This window comes from Lissotriton helveticus, chromosome 5_1, assembly GCF_964261635.1.
Source record: "Lissotriton helveticus chromosome 5_1, aLisHel1.1, whole genome shotgun sequence".
Lineage (NCBI taxonomy): Eukaryota > Metazoa > Chordata > Amphibia > Caudata > Salamandridae > Lissotriton > Lissotriton helveticus.
The window spans coordinates 1,729,406,588-1,729,428,164 of NC_136065.1; the positions used below are offsets into that span (position 1 = coordinate 1,729,406,588).

Consider the following 21,577-nt stretch of genomic DNA (forward strand, 5'->3'; position numbering starts at 1 on the left):
CGGTCATTTGGTGAATTACCCACAAAAAGGGAACAAATTTCATTCTGGGTAGCTCAAAAAATTACTCAAATCGAGGCAGTATTTCCCGATAGTACACCTCATGAGAAACACAGGATTCTAACAATCTGTTTACCAATGGGGATCGCACCACACATGGAGCACTGTGACACTTGGGGGTCGATTCCGATCCGGTAAAAAGCGCTCTGAATCTTCGTACGGAGCATTTTTCCCCGTACGATTCGTACTCGTAAACGTCCCCTTACGATTCAGCAAGTACGATCCCAACCAAAAGCGTCACTCCTTGTCATGCATTTTAGCATATATATTAAACACTCTGACATAGTCAACCCATGCCGCTTCACTATGTAGGAACTTCTCCCTCCATTGGGAACGTAACAGCGAGTCTGTTCACAGTTTCATTAACCACGTGATCGGAACTTTAGGAGTTTGAATAAAACGCGGTCAATGGTGGACACGTCTACACCGGCGTTCGTGAGAGGAGAGCGTTCGTGCAGACACCCTGGCGAACTTTTCAAATAATCTCTAAAGGTTAGTTATCATGGTACATTGTTTGTTATCAGCGATTAACCTACCACGGAAATAATGTGGTTTTTAACTTTATTTAGAAGTAGGTCGTCAACATTTTTTCACATTTTCCGCCCACAGAGCTTACAAAGCAAATCCACAGAGATAATGACATGTAAGATGGTCGACATAATTTTTTTGCTTTAACACATGGGCATTCAGGTTTTTTTTAAAGTGATACCTTAAACTTTCACTTATTGTCATCACGACCTAACACAAAGAGAACACTATATTCGCAATTGTTCCCAGGTTACATACGAGATTCATTGACAGTTTGTTTATTTATGTTTAATTTTTGTAGTGTCTTTTCCCTGATGAAGGGCACAATTAGTGGCCCGAAATGCATTGGATCTGTCTAAAGGACCTTGTCATATGTTGAAAATAATGATGAATGAAAGACTACTATATGATGCATATGGAATACTTTTGGAAATCAATTGAAGAATAAAAACAGCAAATACTAACATACAAAACGTTTATTGAATCCTCTTTTCCTAAGGAGGAATGATTGTGTGCACATAAGGATGGAACCAGTGGTTCACTGGCTTCACATTTGAATCATATTACAGTAGACGCCGTGGGACACTCGACGTCACTTGTGGAGCACCTACAAATTTGAGAAACAGTAATATAGACTGTTGAAATCAGCTGTGCATCTGCCCTACCAATACCCGTATCCTGGATGTTGTCACACCCAAACTTGCCTGCACATAGAGTTCAATTGTCTGTGGAAACAGTGGGGGCATCATCTGGGGAATCCTCCGGCACCGCAGGGACAGGAGAGGGAAGACAGGTGTAGTGGGTGCAGGTGGTGTGGATCCCTCCACACTGGCCGGTGCCTCGCAGAATGTGGCTAGATATACTTGGCTGCACACTTCAGCCAGTTCTGAAAAACTACCACCTGAACCCAGGGACACATTGGGGGTGGAGGTAAAGGGCTGTGAGTCTGTTGTCGTGGGTCTGTGGATGCGTGTGTGACGTCTGTCCCCTCTCCCTGTGGGTGTGCCTACATCCCCTTTAGATTGGGTGCGTGGAGATTTGCGCTTTGTCTGTCGTATGGGTGTGCTGGGTGCATCTGTTGTGGTGTCTGACCTGTGGCGTCTGCGTGTACATTGGGCAGGTATGGGAGAGGCTGAGGTGGATGGGTCTGAAGGAGGGGGGGGCAGATGCTGCTGGGTGGACAGTGCTGCCGTCAGTGATGACTCTATGGCAGCCACACTCCGATGTAGATCAGACATGGCAGATGACATGCCCTCCATGAACGACAACAACTGTGTCATTATTTGTGTATGTCCATGGAGGACAGTCAACATGGATGTCTGACCTACTAGAATCTTCCGGAGTAGGTCCACAGACTCAGCACTGAGGGCAGCAGGGGAGACAGGGGCAGGGGCTGCGGTGCCGGGAACAAAGGAGACACGGGGGCTAGCACGGACCCTAGGGACCCTAACAACTGGGAGGGTGGAGATGGTACTGGAGGAGGAGGGGACAGCCAAAGATGTAGAAGATGGCATAGCTGCATATTCCCTCTCCTCCGGAGAGTCTGATTCCCAGCCATCCGCAAGATAGTAGGTGTCGTGCTCATGAGGTCCGGCCATCTGACTCTCCTCACCCTCTGTGCCACTGCCTCCCTCTGACTCCTCAAAGCAGGTAGCACTGTCACTGGGTCCCTCTGTCTGGTCCGCGCCTGTGTCTCCTCCAGATTGTGGTGATGATGCTGTTGGCAAGGAGAATAAGAAAAACATATCAGTCACCTGTACACATCAGACATATCAGCTACAAATCATTTGGGCACATTTCTAAACATGGCATGCATCATGAGTCACATGCCACTGAACTCTGCACAATGCTAAGCCTAGTCTTGGACAATTGTAAGAGACACAACGCTCAATGTATAGTAGGATACAAGTAACAGGCAAGGCAACAACTTGTATGAGAGACACAATGATGAGCCACTGCCTGACAACAGGATAGCTGATGATGAATCACTGTTCATTTGCCCACCCTGCCACCCAAATCCAGACCTGGTCATGTTTCAATCGCTTTGACCCTGTGCCACATGGGAAAAGTCCTGCCCGAACTGCCATGTGATGCCATCCTGGGACCTGAACCAAGTGTTCCATCACCTCACACTGGCATCACAGCTGTCTACACCCAAAGTCACATTGTGTGGCTGACCATCAATATTATTTACAAACAACATGCAACATATTTTGAGAATATGCACACACGCACTGCCCAGTGTGAGTATGCACAAGCCAAAATTAGTTTACATGTACAGTGTGCACCTGTAGCTAACACATGACAATTAGAAAGTGTCCCATGGACAAAGGCCACTGAGGCTGACTCGTGCAGAAAACACATGTTGAGACTCCTGATCAGTGCCAAAATATGAAGAAGGGCAGGCACAGTGCACATGTGGTGCTACATGTAAGGTACCAACAGGTGTCACAGACCTCCCTCCAACATGATGATGTGCAAAGGAATATGCATACTGAGACATTGCACCTTAGAAGTACATGTGAAAAACAATCAATAGCCAAAGCGCTGGTCAAATGTGGAGTAGGGCAAGGCATGTAAAGAAGCATCTGCTGAAACTGGGCCATTCTTATGCCAATGCATAAAGTGCCTGTCTGACCACACCACTCCAACTGTGGGAGTGTTACCATGCCTCGGAGCACTGCAGGTAGCATGTGACACACATGACAACAAACAGACATGTACCTACCCCCTTCTTGCTGCTGTCCCTCCTGCAACTGCCTATGGAGGTCTGGGAACACCACTTCCAGGACCCGGAGCATGTGGGGGGGTGAGGTGGCGGGTACCGCCATGCTGGCGTGGAGCTTCGAGCTTGAGCTGTACCCTGGCGATGTGGCGGGTCCAGCACCGGATGTCCTGCCACCTCTCCCTGATGTTACTGAGCCTCCTGCGAGGCCCCCCTCACTCCTGACAGCCCTGATGATGTCCAGCCAGATGTCACCCTTCTCATAGGCAGATACCTGTCACGAATATAAAGTGAGACAACATCAGTACACCTGGTCCATGTCCCAAAGACACACACTTGCACCAAATAGATGATGACAACAGGGCATAGGATGCTGACCACACTTGCATCATTGTCCATGTGTATGTGGCCTGTGAGCAAACAACAATGCACTACATGCCATAGAAAGGCTACAGATGCCATAAGGGGTAAAAACCACTCTTTGAGCATGGCACACACTGAGCAATATATGCTACATCAGGGTGCACTGCAGCACGTGACATGCTGTCACACACCCCGCTACACCAAATAACCATCTTCAGACCAGACATGCACACCCTGGCATAGCTCATCTGCTTGTCATTGTCAACAGTGTATACAACATCACTTAGCACATGTCACACCTGCGAAAGATGTGACACAGGCCTCAAGCTAATCGGGTGAGGAATTGGCAGGACCCTCCGGAACATCTAATAAAACCCCTTTTCAACAGGAGTTCAACTTAATAAGACAGAACTGGTTAAGGGGAGGGAAGAACAAGCCCCCAGAGGAAGAAGGAAAACCAGAAGGGGCGGCGGGAAGGGGAAGACCAAAACCTCCTCAAAATGTGAGAGCAACCAGGAACAAGAGGGGGCCCAGATGGTGAATGATGAAGACAACTTGGCCATCGTGAATCTCTCAAACAGATCATTGACATCGAATGAAGAATCAGTATTGAGATTAGGTCTCACCTTTTGCCCGAATGATGGCATTGAATATACACAAACCAGAATCGACTTATTCAAATTCATCTGAAAGATGAAATTACACAAATACTATAACATCAAACCCACTCCGAAAGAAACAAAATTTTTACGAATAACCCAAAAGGAGACTGATCTCTTAAATGTGAATGACCTAACATCACTGGAAATGCTTGAAACTCTACGGCAGGAGGGGACTATGGATAATACCGTAGAAGCCACTACTTTGACCCAGAGACTAACACAGGCGGAAATTGATCAAGAGGCACCCAGTAGTGGTTTCAAACCAATTTCCAAATTTCTTCCAACCCAACCGCCAGATGCCATAGACACTTTCTCAGATTTGATCATCAAGGAGCTGATGGCGTACAGAGGAAGTAAACCAACAAAGAAAAAGAGGATGGATAATTTACCTAAGGCACAAAGAACGGCATTGAAAAGTTTAACGGGTGATCAGTCTATTATTTGTAAACCCTCGGACAAAGGGGGAAATGTCGTCCTTCGAGAGAGAGAGCTATATGTAGAGGAGGCAATGCGACAACTCGGAGATGGGAAATGCTATGAAATCGCTACAAGGAATGTGTGTCAATCGAGCATAGAAAATCTACATTGTTTGTTGAAGAAATGGCATGACAAACTTATGCTTGATGTGGATGAATACCTGTTTTTGAAAACTTTGAATCCGGTTCTTCCAACCTTCTATCATTTACCAAAGGTGCATAAGAACAGAAAAACCACCAGGGCGACCTATAGTTTCCTCTATGGGCGGCCTAACAGAAAATTTGTCAAAATTTCTGGACCACTTTTTATTCGAGTCAGTTCTTGCCTTAAAGTCCTACATTAGAGACACCACTGACTTCATTGAACATATTGAGACCATGAATTGGCAATCGTCATATTGTATGATTACATTGGACATAACCAGTCTCTACACGTGCATAGATCATGCACAGGGTTTCCAGGCGGTAGAATATTTCCTAAAAAAAACGACCATTGAAATTGGCATTGCACAATCAGATGCTGTTAGAGTTCATTGAGTTCTGTCTGTGTAACAACATCTTTCTCTTCCAGGGTGACATGTTTAGACAGCTCTCAAGTACGGCAATGGGCTCCTGCTTTGCCCCCAGCTACGCAAATTTATTCGTGGGCTGGTGGGAGGAGCAGGTAGCCTGGGCCCCTGGGAATAAAGAATGGTCAGAAAAAATTGTATCATGGTATCGATACATAGATGACCTGTTCCTGGTCTGGAATGGAAGTGTAGTAGAGGCTGAAGAATACATACAGGTCCTCAATAATAACAACTACAATCTAAGATTTACAGGCCAGATTAGCTCGGTGGCAGCGAGCTATCTGAATCTGACTGTAGAGATACATAACGGTAAGATCAAGACATCTCTCTACAGGAAACCAACAGATGGGAATAGCACGCTTCATGCGTCTAGCAGCCATCCCCGTAATCTAATTGATAGCATACCTTACGGGGAATTTCTTAGATTAAGACGTAATTGCTCAACAGTGGAGGACTATGAAAAGGCAGTCAAGGGGAGTGTCGATAGATTCCTAGCAAGGGGATATAAGGCAGAACTTCTTGAGAATACACTCCGGCGGGTGAAACAACTTAAAAGGGAGAGTCTCCTCAAGAAGAAACCTAAAAAGAACCTTGATGAGGGAAGGTTTAGACTAATAACTACATTCTCCCGTGATTCAAATTGGCTCAGAATGATCATGAAAAAACATTGGCATGTTCTGAAAACAGATGGCATTATAGGATCAGATGTTCCACGTGCTCCCTTAATTACATTCAGAAAAGCCAGGTCTCTTCGAGACCAACTGGTACATAGTCATCTAGGACCAGTGGTAAAAAGAACAGGGACATTTCAGGAGGCAAGGGGATTTTTTCCTTGCGGGAAATGCAAAGCCTGTGCACATAGCAGAAGAACATTAACATACAAAGTTAATGGATGCAAGGGAGGGAGAAGGATCAATAAGTTTATGTCTTGTCATACCACCTTTGCTGTATACTGCCTAAGATGTAAGTATGAATAAGGGGACCCCCTCTCAAATTACTTTTAGCCAGGGAAAAGAGGGGAAAATATCAAATACAATAAATGAAGATTTCCCTTGTGGCTATCCTAGTTTAACCATATACCTTAGTTCATAGTAAGAGTGACATGTCCTGCAACATGTATTAACAACAAGTGTGCTTTATATTTGTCAGTTTTTATTTATTTTTTCATAGTCATTTCACAAAAACTTTTTTTTATATACTTTTTTCTTCTTTTTTATATATCATGATTTCTTGTTTCTCTAAGTCATTATATTCTTTCAAACAATTTAAATACATATAAAAACAGTTATTTCATCATCATAGTACATTTGTGTTGTTTTATCCAATACCACTGTTTTTCAAAATTAATGAAAAACCTTAGATATCCACACCTAAATCACATCCATCACTCACACATTCATACCCTCACATACCGACATTTAGACAACCAGCTATTCCTATTGTACTGGAAGGCTAACAGAGAAAACAAACTCTGACTGAGTAACCACAGAGTATTATATGGGATCACACGCCAGGTCTTACAAATATAAAGCACACTTGTTGTTAATACATGTTGCAGGACATGTCACTCTTACTATGAACTAAGGTCTATGGTTAAACTAGGATAGCCACAAGGGAAATCTTCATTTATTGTACTGCCTAAGATGTCCCTGCAATCAAAACTATCTAGGGAGTACCATTAATCCCGTAAAATTAAGAATTTTAGAGCACATGCGGGCAATAGTGAAAATAGATTTCACATACCCGGTGGCTCGACATTTTGCTATCAAACATAAGAGTGATAGAAATCTCCTCCAGTACTTTTGTTTGGATTACGTACCAGAAAATCAGAGAGGGGGGGATAGGGTAATGAAACTTAGGCGGCTGGAATCCCGCTATATAGTAGACTTACAAACTAAAGCTCCTGGGGGTTTGAATAGCGGGGAGGAGCTAGCAATACATCTGGGGACCTAAACTATATGTAGGTATTTTTTTAATAAGAGAAACTGTATTTGAGTATTGTATATGGACTAACTGAATCTGTGTCCTCAAGTGTAAATAACAGTGTGTGTTGGGGTAACAATGGGATTCATTTATTATTATCTTTGTAAAATGAACTTGTGAATTGGATTTATCGAATAGTACATGCACATGAATTTATAGATGTACAGTAGAGTGGTTAAATGTCATGTATTTCTAGGAGGGGGATGAGGCAACCAAGTGGGGTTGCCAAAGCCGATCCACGGCAAAATAACTAAACACATGATGATAGCGTCAGTGTTCTAGTAATATACTTGGGCGGACCATATAGGCACACTTAAATGTTTAGATGTGCCTGGGAAGCCCGGCGATAGTTTTTAACATTGTATTTACAAGATGGCGCCTATGATTTGTCTAGGCATACAATGTCCCTCATTTGTTTCAGTTAACCACGACTGACTTTAAAATGGCGTCGCTAAACCTGCTATGGTTTGACACAGAAGAAGGGAGCTTTCCCGAAACGCGTCTGTCTTTGGCAATAAACCCGCTGTGTATGAATTTCCCGTGAGTGCTGTGTATCTTTTCTGAGGATTCTGGAGAGATTACCGAGCGTACATATATATATATATATATAAAAATATATATGTATATATATATATTCACTGTGTGTAATTCTATGCATAGATGTGTGAATGGTTGATTGACCAGGTGTATAGGTTTAAGAATGCATGTGGAAACAGTTGTTTGGGTGACTGAGAGTATTTATTTGTGTGTTGGTGAGCAAATGTACGTTGTAGTTGTACATCTTCAACAAAGTAAAAAAAATAAAAGGCATTGTATGTGACAGTTAGTGTATATAAATAAGTATATGTAAGAGTCAGTGATTGTGATAGTAACTATATGAATGAGTGTATAATTATAATGGTGATTTTTTAACATATTAACTATGAGTTACTATGTGTTTGAATAAATGAGGTGTTGTGTGTATAATTGTGTAAGTGAGTAAATGTAAGTGTGGGGTCTAACTTAGATGTTAAGAGCACAGGGCTCAAAGTGGACCCCTGGGGAACACCGTACGCAGATGACCGGATGGTAGATGAAGATTTAGAGGAGAAGACCTAGAATGTACGGTCACTGAGAAAGGAGGACAGCCAAGTTAGAGCAGGGCCTTCAACTCCTGCCGATTGGAGAGACTTTAAAAGGATGGTATGTGACACAGTATTGAATGCGGTGCTCAAATCAAGTAAAATGAGCGCCGTAGTCTACCCCCTATCCAGGCATGAGCGCAATTTCTCAGTGACCCCCAACAAAGTAGTTTCTGTATAAAAATGAGTTCTAAATCCTGATTGGGACGGATGTGAAAAGCCTGAGCTTTCCACGTGAGCTGAAAGCTGATAGTTAACATGTTTTTCCAAGATTTTGGAGAGTACTGGCAACAGTGAGATTGGGCGGAAATTTGACATAAACGTAGGATCAGCTCCGGGCTTTTTTAGAAAAGGAACAACCATTGCACGCTTCCAATTATTAATCTGGGGGGACACTTGATTCTCGTAAGGATGCATTTAGAAGTGCTTTAAGAACTCCAAGGGCATCTGGCGAAAGCTGTTGCAGGATGTTAACAGGGAGAGGGTCTAGAGGAGAGCCAGATTTTACCCTAGCTAGGCAGTCAAAGAAAGAACTATCATCGAAGAGAGACCATGTAGAGATCTTGACTGCTGAGGAATGGTGGCTCCTGCAAGTCATGTCAGACAGGGGATTTACTGTATTCACAGGAATGGGAGTCTTTAATGCGCTGTATATCGTCTCGACCTTGGTGACGAAATAATTGCAATATTATTGCATTGGGTCTCATCCAGGGCAGGTGCTATCGGAGCAGTGTTTGATCCTGCCAGCTTCTTAACCATGGAGAATAAAGCCTGTGGACGGTTCAGGGAGTTGGTGATGGTGTTAGAGACAAAGGAGATTTTCGCCACCTTACAAGCCAGAAGGTACGTATTTAAGGCGGCCTTGTACTGACACTTACCGCTGAGGGTATAGGTCTTATGCCATCGTCTTTCCTAGTGCGTGCACTTGGACTTCATGACCTTTAACTCATTATTGAACCACGGGGCGGGAGGATGGTGAGTAAAACTACATTTTGATGCCAAAGGCAGGCAGGTATCAATGGACTTAGCTAACCAATTAGATACTGCAGAATATAGGGAACAACAAGGTAAATTAATGTCCGTTAAAAGCTTGATAAAAGCATCGAAGTCCAACTTCTTCCAGGGCCTCCTACTAACTAAGTCATCTCTGCAGGCAGGCACAATATCCCCTGAAGTGACTAATTTAAATCGAATGGCATAGTGGTCAGACCACCCTAGGGGATGCACGGGAAAACTGCAGTCCCACGCAAGATTGCACAGAATTGGATACAACAGATTACCCGCCTGGTTATTGGGATTATATAACAGCAAATTGAGGGCTTCAAGATCAGCTAAAAGAGTTGAGCTCCCAGTATTCAGGGGGTCCTCTAAATGAAAGTTAAGGTCCCCAAAAAATGGTGAAATTGGCAGCCTTCATTACAAGCGGGGCTACTAGGTCAGGGAATGTAGACAACCAATTCTTAGGATTCCCCGGAGGACGGTAGATAAGCAGGCCAGATAGGGTCATTTGGGGGGAAACAGCAGATTTGAACAGGACGGCTTCACAATCTGGGAAGGGTTGGAGCTCAAGTTTGCAGGAGTAGATGTCTTTAAAAATTACAGCAATCCCACCTTCTCTCTTAATTCCTCTGTCACTTCTAGAAATGACATAGCCAGGAGGAAGGGCGCTAGCGACATCTCGGCCTGAGCTAGCCTGGAGCCAGGTTTCAGTTAGGAACAAAGCATCAAGAGTCTCTGACATCAAAAAATCAAATATATGTGCTTTGTTCTTGGGAAGGGAACGGCAGTTAAGGCTCAAGAAATGTAAGTGTTTGCCTACCTTCGGAGAACATTTTTTGTGTATGGTGGTGTCCCTACCTATAGATGCAGTAATTACCGATTTAGTCTGTTTATAACCCAACATAAAACCGCAGTTAGAACATTTAAAACGGAGTTGTGATGGATTACACGCAGTGCAAGAGGAGGAGACATTGCCTCTAAGTAGCCGGAGTTCTTCCGCGGCATACGTAAACTGGATGAGAGGGTTTATGTCAGTTGCGGCATAGTTGCTGGCCCCTGGTCGCGTCAGGGAGCGGACGGGCTTGCCTCTGGCGCACGCCCGCTGCGCTCGCACTGCGCACTTGCATCGGGTTGCTATTTGAAGAGCAAGAGCAACGAGCGAGGCGGCAAGAGTGTCGCCCTGTCTGGCGAGCCCCCCGTGACTCTGGAGAAGAGCAGAGCATGGGATTAGAGCGCCACCATCTTAGGAGTACCGAATACCAGTGATACAATAAGACTCAATACATTAAAAGAACCCAACAGGTAGGATCGTGAAAGATGAGAACAAAGGTTCCCTGGTGCAGTGTTAATTTTTAAAATGTGGGTAAGAGGACAAATAAACAGGAATTAAAACAGCAATCTCTCACTAGATAGCTAGCCAGTTACTCACGGCTGCGCGCTTGCATCGGGTTGCTATTTGAAGATTAAAAGCAACTTCTGGAAAAACAAGCCTAGATTCAGACACCCCTCTTTCCTCCTCTCGTCGTGGGTGACGTCACTTCCCCCCTTACTTCCTCACATAACTCGCACAACAACGTGAGCGCCATCGTCCAATCTGGCGAATCTGACTCCATGACCACCCCAGTCTCGCCACAGATGTAGCTGTGCCTATTCTGAAGAAGTGAGTTCCATAGTCAGCCAACTTCCTCCCTACCTTCCGAAGTGTCCTGCGCAACTCCACCAACAACTGAAAAGACGTGAATCTCTCCCCAGAGGCAAGGCAGAATAATTCCGCCCCATTCTGCTTACCCTTCAATTCGTACCCCCACCATTCACGCACTGGGCACACTTCACTAGATCACTTTCTCTCAACCATACCCAACTACCCCTCCCTGCCATTTTCGATTGCCTCAACCAGATACCCAGGTTCCTGTGTTTCAAGTTTACCTAGCCATGTAACAACCCAATCCGCCGTGGGGAACCCAACAGTTCTGACACCCGGAAAGCTCCAAAAAACTTCCAGATTATGTACAACCTGAATAACTTCGCCTCAAATGTATGATAACAGTAAACCAGTAAAACCCCTAACAACTCACTCAACAATTCAAAAGTAATGGATCCCCTCACAGTCCCCCTGTCCCTCGCTCCTGCCTCCAACCCTTCAACGCCTTGCTCAGGGGTTCATCTTTTGCAAGATCAAAGCCCAGAAACAATTTACTGTAGAAGGAGATCCCTGACAACTTCCCAGCTATGGTCATCTGTGAAAGCCTCCTGTCAATACAACTCAACACAAAATTCAGGACTCCCTGTTCTGCCTCTTGACAAGTGATGTTATGTGAAGCCCTTCTAGGACCAAAAGACTCTCCACTCAGACCAAGCCAGCCTGTAACGCCTCCACATTGCCAATGTGTTTTCAACCAGACCCATTAGCCTCATTCCACCCACGCCCAGATGACGTCTGGCAACTGCATCTTGCACTGCTCTGCTCCCGTTGCCAAATTCCGAAACCGCTGCCGCTGGAAACGAGACAAAGCATCCGCCACATCATTGCTTGCCACAAAAAATAACATTCAAGCGTAAACAACTCAACATGAACAAATGCAAGTCTCAACACTATCAAATCCCTCGCATTCTGTCCATTCATCTGTTCCGCCACTGTGGTGTTATCCATGTAGAAAAGTACCGTCCGGTTCTGCAGCTCCCTCCCCCATGAGCAGCAATTCCACCAACAATGGAAAGAACTCCAGAAAAGCAATGCTCCGGCCTTGGCTTAACCAATGCACCGGCCACTTCTCCGCACACCAACGCCCATCCCAAAACAGACAGAAACCCGAAGCGCCAGCAACATCAGAAAATGTCTGCACCTGTCAGACTGTTTTCTTCCACAAAATTCAACAAGACACCATTAAAGTCCTCCAAAAACATCTGCCACACTGCCAGATCCGCATTGAGATTTGGTGTAGTGTAGTTCCTATATCCCTAATAGGCTCTGCGCATTGCAATAACATACACAATAGATTTGACGTAGGACTGAGGTCAGTATGTCTCTATCGAGTATATTAAACTTAATTGTGTGTGTGCTAGCTAACCCAGAGGTCACTAGAAACTTTCTCGAATAAACAAGAAGGGATTAGTCTCGGACAACCGCATAAACATGACAACTTTGTTCCCCTAGAATCGGAACAATATCTTCAGAGTCGTGGAAACAAAAGATAACTATTTCACTCAGTCAATCGTGCATGCTTCGTTTCTACAGAGTTGCATAGAAATAGAGGTTTATTGAACAGTCTTATTTCTCGTGCAAGAGATCTGAACTGCTACAATCGTTAGACAGGATGCAAAGTATAATGCGTACAGCGTGAACAGTAATATAAAATAATACTTTAATAGTATTGTCTGTTTTTTGTTTGAATATCTTTTATTAGTTGTTTTGTTAGGTGACGTTCAATTTGTACACATACAAGAAAGAGGTACATATTGTTGGCATAGCATCATCAGTGCACATCTTACCAGTCGTATTGATACAATGTAGGTTACAGGTAAAAATAAATGGTATATGAAGAGTAAAGCAATGTACATATCGTGACTCGGCCATAAGCTCGTATATTAATAGTATTGTCTGTTGATGTGACATATATAAGAATACATACATAAATAACACACGCTAAAATACTCAACTGGTGCTTCTAAAATATACCTACCCCAGTGTACCTAACCTAGGTCTAGTACAAGGGAAGAAGTAGGTGCTGCTTTAGCATAGTTTTAGTTTTGCCAAGAATTGGCAAAGGTTTCTCTAGGTTCTAACCAGCTCCATACTTTAGAATGAGAGAGGTTGGTATCTATTTTTCGGGACTCGATTTCCCAACACCCCGCAAGGGGAGTCAGAAACACTGGAGCTGGATTCTCGGCGGGAGGATGACAGCGTCTAGTCAGTGCGTCAGCTGGGGAGTTGGCTTCCTTCGGTACTTGCTGTGGCGAGCTGCGTCGTGCAAGTAGGTAGTCGAACTGCACCGAACAACACCGTACTTTGCCATAGCAAGTGAAGGTATATTTATACCTTGAAGGTGTTTAGGATTTCGAGTATTGACGTAAAGTCGGGCATATGAACGTCATGAATGAACACCTAAGGAATAGATGTTCATGCATTATAAATGACTTCTTGGAGAAATCAATAGCCAAGCAAGGGGAAGTCCCTAGCGGCTTAAGACTCTGGTTTTCCAAGAACTCGTTGTGACTTAGATGAATGGATGGTAGTAGCCATGCTTGTATTTGGGTAGCATGGACTAGGCCTAAATACGGACTGGATTTCTATGCCTATATAAGGGCAATGTGAAATGTACCTATATAGGGCATGAATCGGGAAATGCATGCAGAATATAAATTGATACACAACACCCACTCCACTTTCTTATGTACGACATTACTAGATCCTAAACAAGATAACATATCTAAAATATATCTATACATGAAGTGCTAAAAGCATGTTTCAAAACACATTGTAAATAATGTATCTAAACTATTGCATTGGTGCTGTACACCATAAAGCAATGTTTCACTCTAAGCATATATTGACATTTGAATGCTAAAGGAATGAATCATGAAAATATACATTTATGAAATGGCTCGTTAATACAGAAGAAAAAGTGCCGAAACCACTTCATGTCAGATTACATAAAACTGTTTGTATGTGGACAAGGTCATATATTATCTCTGGAAGTACTCAAAGAATTCTTGTTCTCTGTGAATAGTTCTACTATAAGCAGATAACTTGTGCCCAAAAATGAAAAATACAAATTTGGAGAAAAAAAATTTATCAAAGGAAAAAGTTCCAAAGTTAGTACCTTGTTTTTGAAAAATGAAGGTCAAATTCAAAGTCTCTCAGAACACTGTGTGACTTGCCAAAAGTCAGTGTTAGGGCTTGGAGAAAACATGAAATCTTCTATGTCTGATAACAAAAGTTGTCTACCATTGTAGGCGAAAGTTGGAATACTTCGTTTAGAAGATTAACCGGACATAGATGTGAAGCATCGCCTTCAGCATTGGTCGCATCAGCAATGTTCGTATTGGATGGTACCTGCGCGCCTGTAGTTTCCTCTCGCACCTCAGCATCAGCATTTTGCGTCTGTGAGATCTCAATGAATGCCGTCATTAGAATTGGTAGCTGCTGGGGACAGCACAGAGCATGGTCCGTTACCGGGTCCAGCAAAGTATCAACATCCGTTGGCATAACTGATGGGAGTGTCAGACAAGTGTCTAGCACGCATTCTTCTCCGCATAGCAGGCAGCGTAGAACAGGTAAGATGCAATCTTGCCAAATTGGTCTGAATGACAGAAACCATGTGGTATTTAATTCTCGTAGACGAGGTAGTCCCAAAATGTGGACAATTCGCTCATGACACTTCATCGCCAGTAGAGTTGTCTCCATGGAGAACTGGGTGTCGCTGGTGAATTGGCTTGCCATATCGTAGCAGTAGGAGCAAAAATGGTATCCCTGCAACAAGTCCCAAAAGGAGGGGCAGTCCGCCAAACACAGAGTGCACGAAGTTTGGAAGGATTCCTAGGACTGCTTGAAAAGGTGCTAACAGTCCGGAAAACACGGGCCTAAATACATTTATAATACCACTCGTATCATACATGTTTAAGATATGACTTAACATTTCTGAGAAAAGTATAGGGAAGTTTGTATTCAAAAGGGCACTTATCTCGGCAAAAGTCCTTGCGACTTGTAGATCATAGGTTTCTTTGGCCGAGGTCAGTGGCACAGTTTTTTGCAAAAGAATGGCTTTCATTCTGCTTAGAGTATCAATTCATATAGAAGAGATGTTCAGTGAAGGCCATAAAGGTGCCTCCCTGGCTGTCTTGATTTTTGGAAACAATACTTGCATACAGCAAGTGACCCTGGTTAACACAGTTACTTGCTATGGTATACCTGGCAACATGCCACAGCAGCTGTGATTTTTCAACATGAGGTAACTCCCATTCGAAAGTTGTCCAAACATTGGATCAATTACCGCAGCTGGTGAACCTTGCAGGTGGCAGGATAAGTTGTTAGAGGAACCATCACAAGCCCAGTGTAAGTTTATACCCTGACAAAGGAGAGAACCGCTTAGTGCATTTTCACCGTTTTTCCCGCTAAGAAACACTTCACGTCCCCCTCTCCAACATCTGTGTGTGTATGGTAAATCCCAGGATGTCTTGATGTATTCTTCACCCAACCTTTCATATGTGCCTGCTGTTATGTGTTTTAGGTTATACTGAAAATGGAATTGTAACAGGCAGAGTGAATGTTCCATGTATAATCCATTCAGTAGCTGTTTTTTCTGCTACCGTAAATGGCAATCTTTCCAGTTTTTCAATGCACAGCACCATATAGTCTGCTCCCCTGTGTGCCAAATTGATCTGTTTATCAATGAGATTGAATTCTGAAAACAGTGACGTAGTATTGATTAAACGCCAAGGCACATAGCCTGAATGAAGGTTTTGTAATGTCCAGCCTAATAGCATGATAGAACGTAGCTGAGACTGACCATGTTGCAACATGACCAACTCTTGTTCCATGATGTCTAAGGGAGAAGACACTATGCTGTCCAATGAATATATCCTGGACGTCAGAGTTGTCAACCACAGAGAGAGATCTCTCTAAATTAATACGATCAATTTCTCGTATTCGTTCTGCAGTCTCTGCTTGCGTAATCTTCCATATTTCATTATATGTAGCATATATATATATATCTGCATATATAAAACATTTTTGACACGGTTTTCTTGGTCCTAGCAAGAATTCCCTATGGTCTGCGCAATCTTTAAGTAAAGATAAGTGTTGCTTTACATCCCTAAGTGTAGATCTTTGTAGCCAATCAAGGCAGAGCTTCCCTACACTGTATGTTGTTACTATTCCAGGATGCTGTCTTTTAACATATCTTGGGTCTGGCCTATTGAAAGTGAAACCCTGTGTTTTGTTTAGGAATCTATCTTGACAGTTGTTTGTGTCTGTGGGCCAGATCAACAATTTATTCCAATCCGGATCTGTTCTGCTGCGATGCAAAATAGTATGTACGTCGACCTCCCCCTCTGAAGTGTCATCACTCTCAGGTGTAGGTGTAGGTATGGACGGATTGTTCATGTCTTTGATCTTGGCTAACCCAAGGCAAGACGTCTGTTGGACAGTGTCATTCAAAAACATAATTAGCTCAGGGACGATGCAGGCTCTAAATATAGCTTCTACCCCCTGTACCAGCCAATCTTTTTTTCCCCAGACAGTTTTTGTCTCAATGTTGTCTTTCCAAAAGTCGAAACCTAGTCTGGACAGTTAGGCATAAAAGGCTGCAGAATACATCTGTTTGGTATTTGTTAACATATTTTTAATTCCTTTTTTATGTATATTCTTAAAGAAAAATGGTTCTGGATTGGATACATTGAACTCTGAAAAGTATGGAAATTTCATAGCAAAGGTTTTTGGTGGCGTAGGACAATGTTTCCATTAGTTATACATTAATACATTTCTAGGACTTGCAGATTTGTGCAAGAAATGATGACCATAATGGTTATAACAATACATTTGTTCATAGTCTGAAGAACCTTCTAAATATTCATGATTTGTAAATACTACAGACATTTGTAAATCTGACAGTATATTATTAACAGCCTCGAAGTCCCAATCATCAGAAAAGGTGCTTGATGAAACAAAGTCACTCAATGAAATCTTGAATAAGTGTGGAATCTTCAACAACTCCGATGGGCCAAAAATGTCATATTCTGTTCTGTCCCAAACTATACCATCTGGTATAGGAACGGCTGTATTATTTACTGTTGACAAGTCTCTTTGTTCACGATGGGATGATTTGCGTGGCTTGAGGAGTAAGTTGATGTTCTTACTTGCTGTGTCCATTTTGATATATCTTCCATTTATCAGCATTACCAGAGTTATCCCTAGAGTCAACCAAAGTAGAAGAAAGAATATTCCCAACACAATCCAAAATTCAAATCATGGTGAAACCAGATAAGTCTTTTCCAGGTGATGAAAAAAGTTAGTTGCTTGTTCTTTGAATGTTCTTTTTACTGGCGTTGTTTCAGGCTCGCTGGGATCCTCAGAAAACATATCAAAGTTAATGAAACAGCTAGAGGCAGTTCTGTCAATGGTTGGGATTGCATCCTGATCTGTTGAAATCGCTGGAACCACTTGTTACTTTATTGTAGACAGGTGCTTCTTGACAAACTGTTATTTGGGTCTCTAGAGGAATGAGTTCCATAGCTTTGTTGCATAGTCCTTCTTTTCTCACTGTAGAATCTTCAAAGGTGATGGGTCTCTCAGTTTGAACCTACTGGATTGCAGATAGAGGAGTGCGTCTGCTACATTGGCCGAGTCCACTTGGCCTACTGCTTAGTATCGGCCACAAAGTGTGGTTTGATCAGGTCGATGGACACAAATCTGTTCTTCTTTTTACCAGCAAAAGGTGGAAGTAAAACTGTTTTTGATCTGTGGATTGCTAGGACAGGTACTGGTTGTCTGTAAGAAGGTATAAATTCCTTCTTGTCCGTGATCTTTTCTCTGACTAGATCACCAAGCTTTGGGATCCAGACAGGCCTTGCTAGGACGGTCAGTTTTTCCCCAGTGGTGGTTGGCTGCAGGAACACGTTTCTTTCATTCGTTCTTAGTTCATTTAAGTCCTGTAAAACAGCCACTGATGTGTGACAATCAAGGTCCGGGACCAACATTCTTGTCCCAAAAAGGACCTCTTATGGAGTGATACCCCCTAGAGAACTTCTTGGCAAGATGTTAAGGCCACGTTGGACACTTATTAGATGTTTGACCCACCCGTCACCCGAACCTAATACCCTAGCTGTTATAGATTGCTTTATGTCCCACTTTTTTCTCTCCACAACCGAATTTCCCTCAGGATGGAATGGACTTGAATACCGCAATGCAACGCCCAAACTGACCATGGCCTCTTTGTAAGCTCGAGAGCTGAACGCAGGACCCTGGTCAGAATGTAGCATACCTATTGCATATGTACCGATAAAGACTCGCAAATCTTTTATAATAGTTCGAGCGTCAGCCAAGCGCTGAGGTCACATCCAAAGGAACCTTGTCTTGTGGGACCGCATTTGTCCTTAAGGAAATCTGCGCGTAGAAAGTCTAATGCTGTCTAACACTGGTGTCTGTACTGGGCTGGCTATGCTATAGTCAGGTATATGGCGGCGTTCTGTGCTGCGATCTCTATTGCAGTCTATGCAGTCAATGACAAACATGTGAATGTGAGCATTCATTCCTGGCCACAGTACAGCTCTTTTACAGTTAAAATTGTTTTAGAGATCCCTTCATGTATCAAACCCTCTCCTAAATGTGCTCCAAATATCAAAGCTACTCTACGTTCCCTGTTTAGAATTACCCTATCCCCCACTCCAGGAAGTCGAGCAAATGGAAAGCTATTCACATCAATTATATATGAGTATTTGAGTGGAAACTTTTTAGGTAACACTGCACCGCTGCCTTTGATTGTAGCATTGACAGACAGCATTATTTCACTGTCTATTTTCGTTTTTGAATGAGTGATTACAGCTACGGAAGCCGTTTGCACAGCTGCCTTCACGGCTTCATCAGCCAATGAATTCCCTTCAACTTGAACGCCATCACATCGATGACTCAGCGTGTGTATCACATGAGTGTTTTGTAGTCCTTCTTGTAATTGAACTACTTGTTCCCAAAGCGTTTTATGCTTGATTGTGCCACCTTTTGCATCTTTGAACCTGTTGTGAAGCAAATTCTGTAAATATTAATTGTAAGATTGGACACAATAGAAAGAATCGCACACTATGAGTGTGGGGAATTCACCATTGGTATTTTCAACTGCCATTTTGAATGCTTGTAGTTCAGCTCGCTGAGCTGTACAATCTCATGGAGATTGTGTTTTTGTGACCATAGGTCTGAATTTGCCATCGCTCATTCTACCTTTAACGATCATGCATGCAGCACTATAAGCTTGTTTACCCCCTTGTAGCAGGTTGTGCTGATTCGTCAGTATGAATTATACATTCATACTGGTCAGGAGGCAGAATTTCAGTAGGCAGAGGACATTCTTGTTCGTATTGTAGAAATGCTTGTGATTTCAAATAAGGATCAAAAACGTATTCAACATCAGGTGCAGCAAGAGAATTAACCCATTGTCTCCATCTCAGATGTAAAGCTTTAGCATTTGGAATGCTCGCTTTTGTCACTGCTTCTAAGGCAGGTACGGATGTCACAAACATAATGCGTTTTCCCTGTACTAGGGCTCTTTCTTTTGCTACAGCGGTTTGAACAGCTGTCAGAATTTTTTCTGTAGAAGTGAATTTCATTTCTGCTTGTGTGTACAAATGTGATTTGTGTGCAATTGGTACTTTTTCACCTTCGTTAAAAGTTAAGTAGGTGAATCCGCATTGACCTGGAATTATTCGGATCACTAATTCGCGTACGTTTATGCGTGTTTGCAAATGTTTTGTTGCTAACATGTCTAACTGGAGTGAAGGCAAAATTTCTGTGTGTACTTTTTTCCAATGAATGATTTTATAATCAGGTTTGATTAATTCATAGAGAGGTTTAACCCTTTCTGCGTAATTTAGAATGTAAATTCTTCCGAAATTCAGGAAACCTAGAATTGACTGTAAATTCTTCCGCGTTTTTTGAAGCGCACACTTTTCTAAAAGGTTGGCTGCCAAGCTTTTGCCTTCACTTGATAATTCATATCCTCGAAAAAGGACGTGAAGATGGGCAATTCTCGATTTCTTAAAATTTAATTTGTACCTTTCAGAGGCAAAGCCCAGTATAATGGTGTTCACCCTGTTCAAGTGCCTATCCAAGTCATCGTCTGTCAGATAGATATCATCGACGTATGACAATGCCTCATCATCATACGTTTGTAGTAGCTCTGTTACCCTTGCTGAGAATAACCCAGGACTATTCTTGAATCCTTGAGGGAGACGACAGAAGTGACGTTGTGTCCCCATTATTGAGAAAGCGGTCAAATACCTACTTTCAGGTGCAATATTTTGATAGAAGAAACCATTTGAAATATCTAATTTGGTTTTATATCTTTTACGCACAATGTTATTCATTAATGTTGTATTGTGTGCATTTTGCACTGCAAATGTTTTGCAACAATAGTTTAGATGTCTGTAATCCAAAACTAGACAGGAAACAAAGGTTTGTTCATAGATGAGGTGCATGTTTCAATCAGCCCTTGGTATTCAAGTTGATCTAATATCTCCCTGATCTGTTTTTTTAGCTTCTTGCTTAACTGGGTACTGCCTTTGTGCAGTTGGTTGATTTTTTAACTGGATTTTGTGGAGAGGTGAATCCTCATCCCATCTTACATGATTTTTATATTATGCTGGGGCTTGGGCAACAGCCCATTTCCTTGCATAAGTATATTTTAAATGTACTGGAATATGGTTAGAGAAGGCTGTCATAATGATGTCTTCGCCATGTGGGCACTCCCTGACAAATTCAGATGGCCAGTCTTGCTCAGCTAGAAGCATATCGTAACCCTTTGAAAGTCGCTCCCAGAAGAGTGCTTTCACTTTTCTAGGTATGCCTCCCTCCATCCGAAGTGTTATTTCATATAACCCATGTGGAGAGCTAAACCTGGTATCTGCAGTTTCAACTTGAATGTCTTCATTCAACTCCACTGTCTCCAGAAGACCTTTCAGGTTCTGGTGAGCTATTGTTACTTCTGCTGCGCTGTCCAACATTGTCTAAGCCCATTCTCCGTTCTTGAGTTGTGTCCTCAAGATTGTCGGTATGTCTGGTTTTTAATCCTGCTACCTTCTTTTTGGTGAATTGAGGTTTTTTGTCCTTCTGAACGTGTTGATCATCTTTGAACTTCACGCGTTCTTCCTTGTTTTCTGACCGTCCTCTTCTTTCGGATTTCTGTGACGAAGTCTGAAAGGTACGAGAGGAACGTGTATCAGTATCTTGATATCTATCAGGTTTATTCAAATTATCCCTATTCCTGAGGTTAAACCTCCATTCAGAGGGCTCCTTTTGAGGAGACCTACCTCTGGAATGAGAACCCTTCTCTTTAGAAGTTTGTTTGCTATTTTCCCACTTCTTTTTAGAAGGAGGTGTATTTAGTAAAGA

The 21,577-nt window shown here is 42.8% G+C and overlaps 1 protein-coding gene across 1 annotated transcript in view; it reads right to left on the reverse strand.

The window, feature by feature from the left end:
- Window positions 1–1,046: 1,046 nt before the first annotated feature.
- RDM1 (RAD52 motif containing 1) overlaps window positions 1,047–21,577 on the reverse strand; it is a 740,716-nt gene continuing 720,185 nt past the window's right edge. The window contains exons 7-8 of the mRNA XM_078645000.1: window positions 3,314–3,584; window positions 1,047–2,302 (exon numbers count right to left, since the gene is read on the reverse strand). Of these exons, the coding sequence (XP_078501126.1) occupies window positions 1,230–2,302; window positions 3,314–3,584 (1,344 nt within the window). The 3' untranslated portion in view covers window positions 1,047–1,229. The remainder of the gene's footprint in view (window positions 2,303–3,313; window positions 3,585–21,577) is intronic.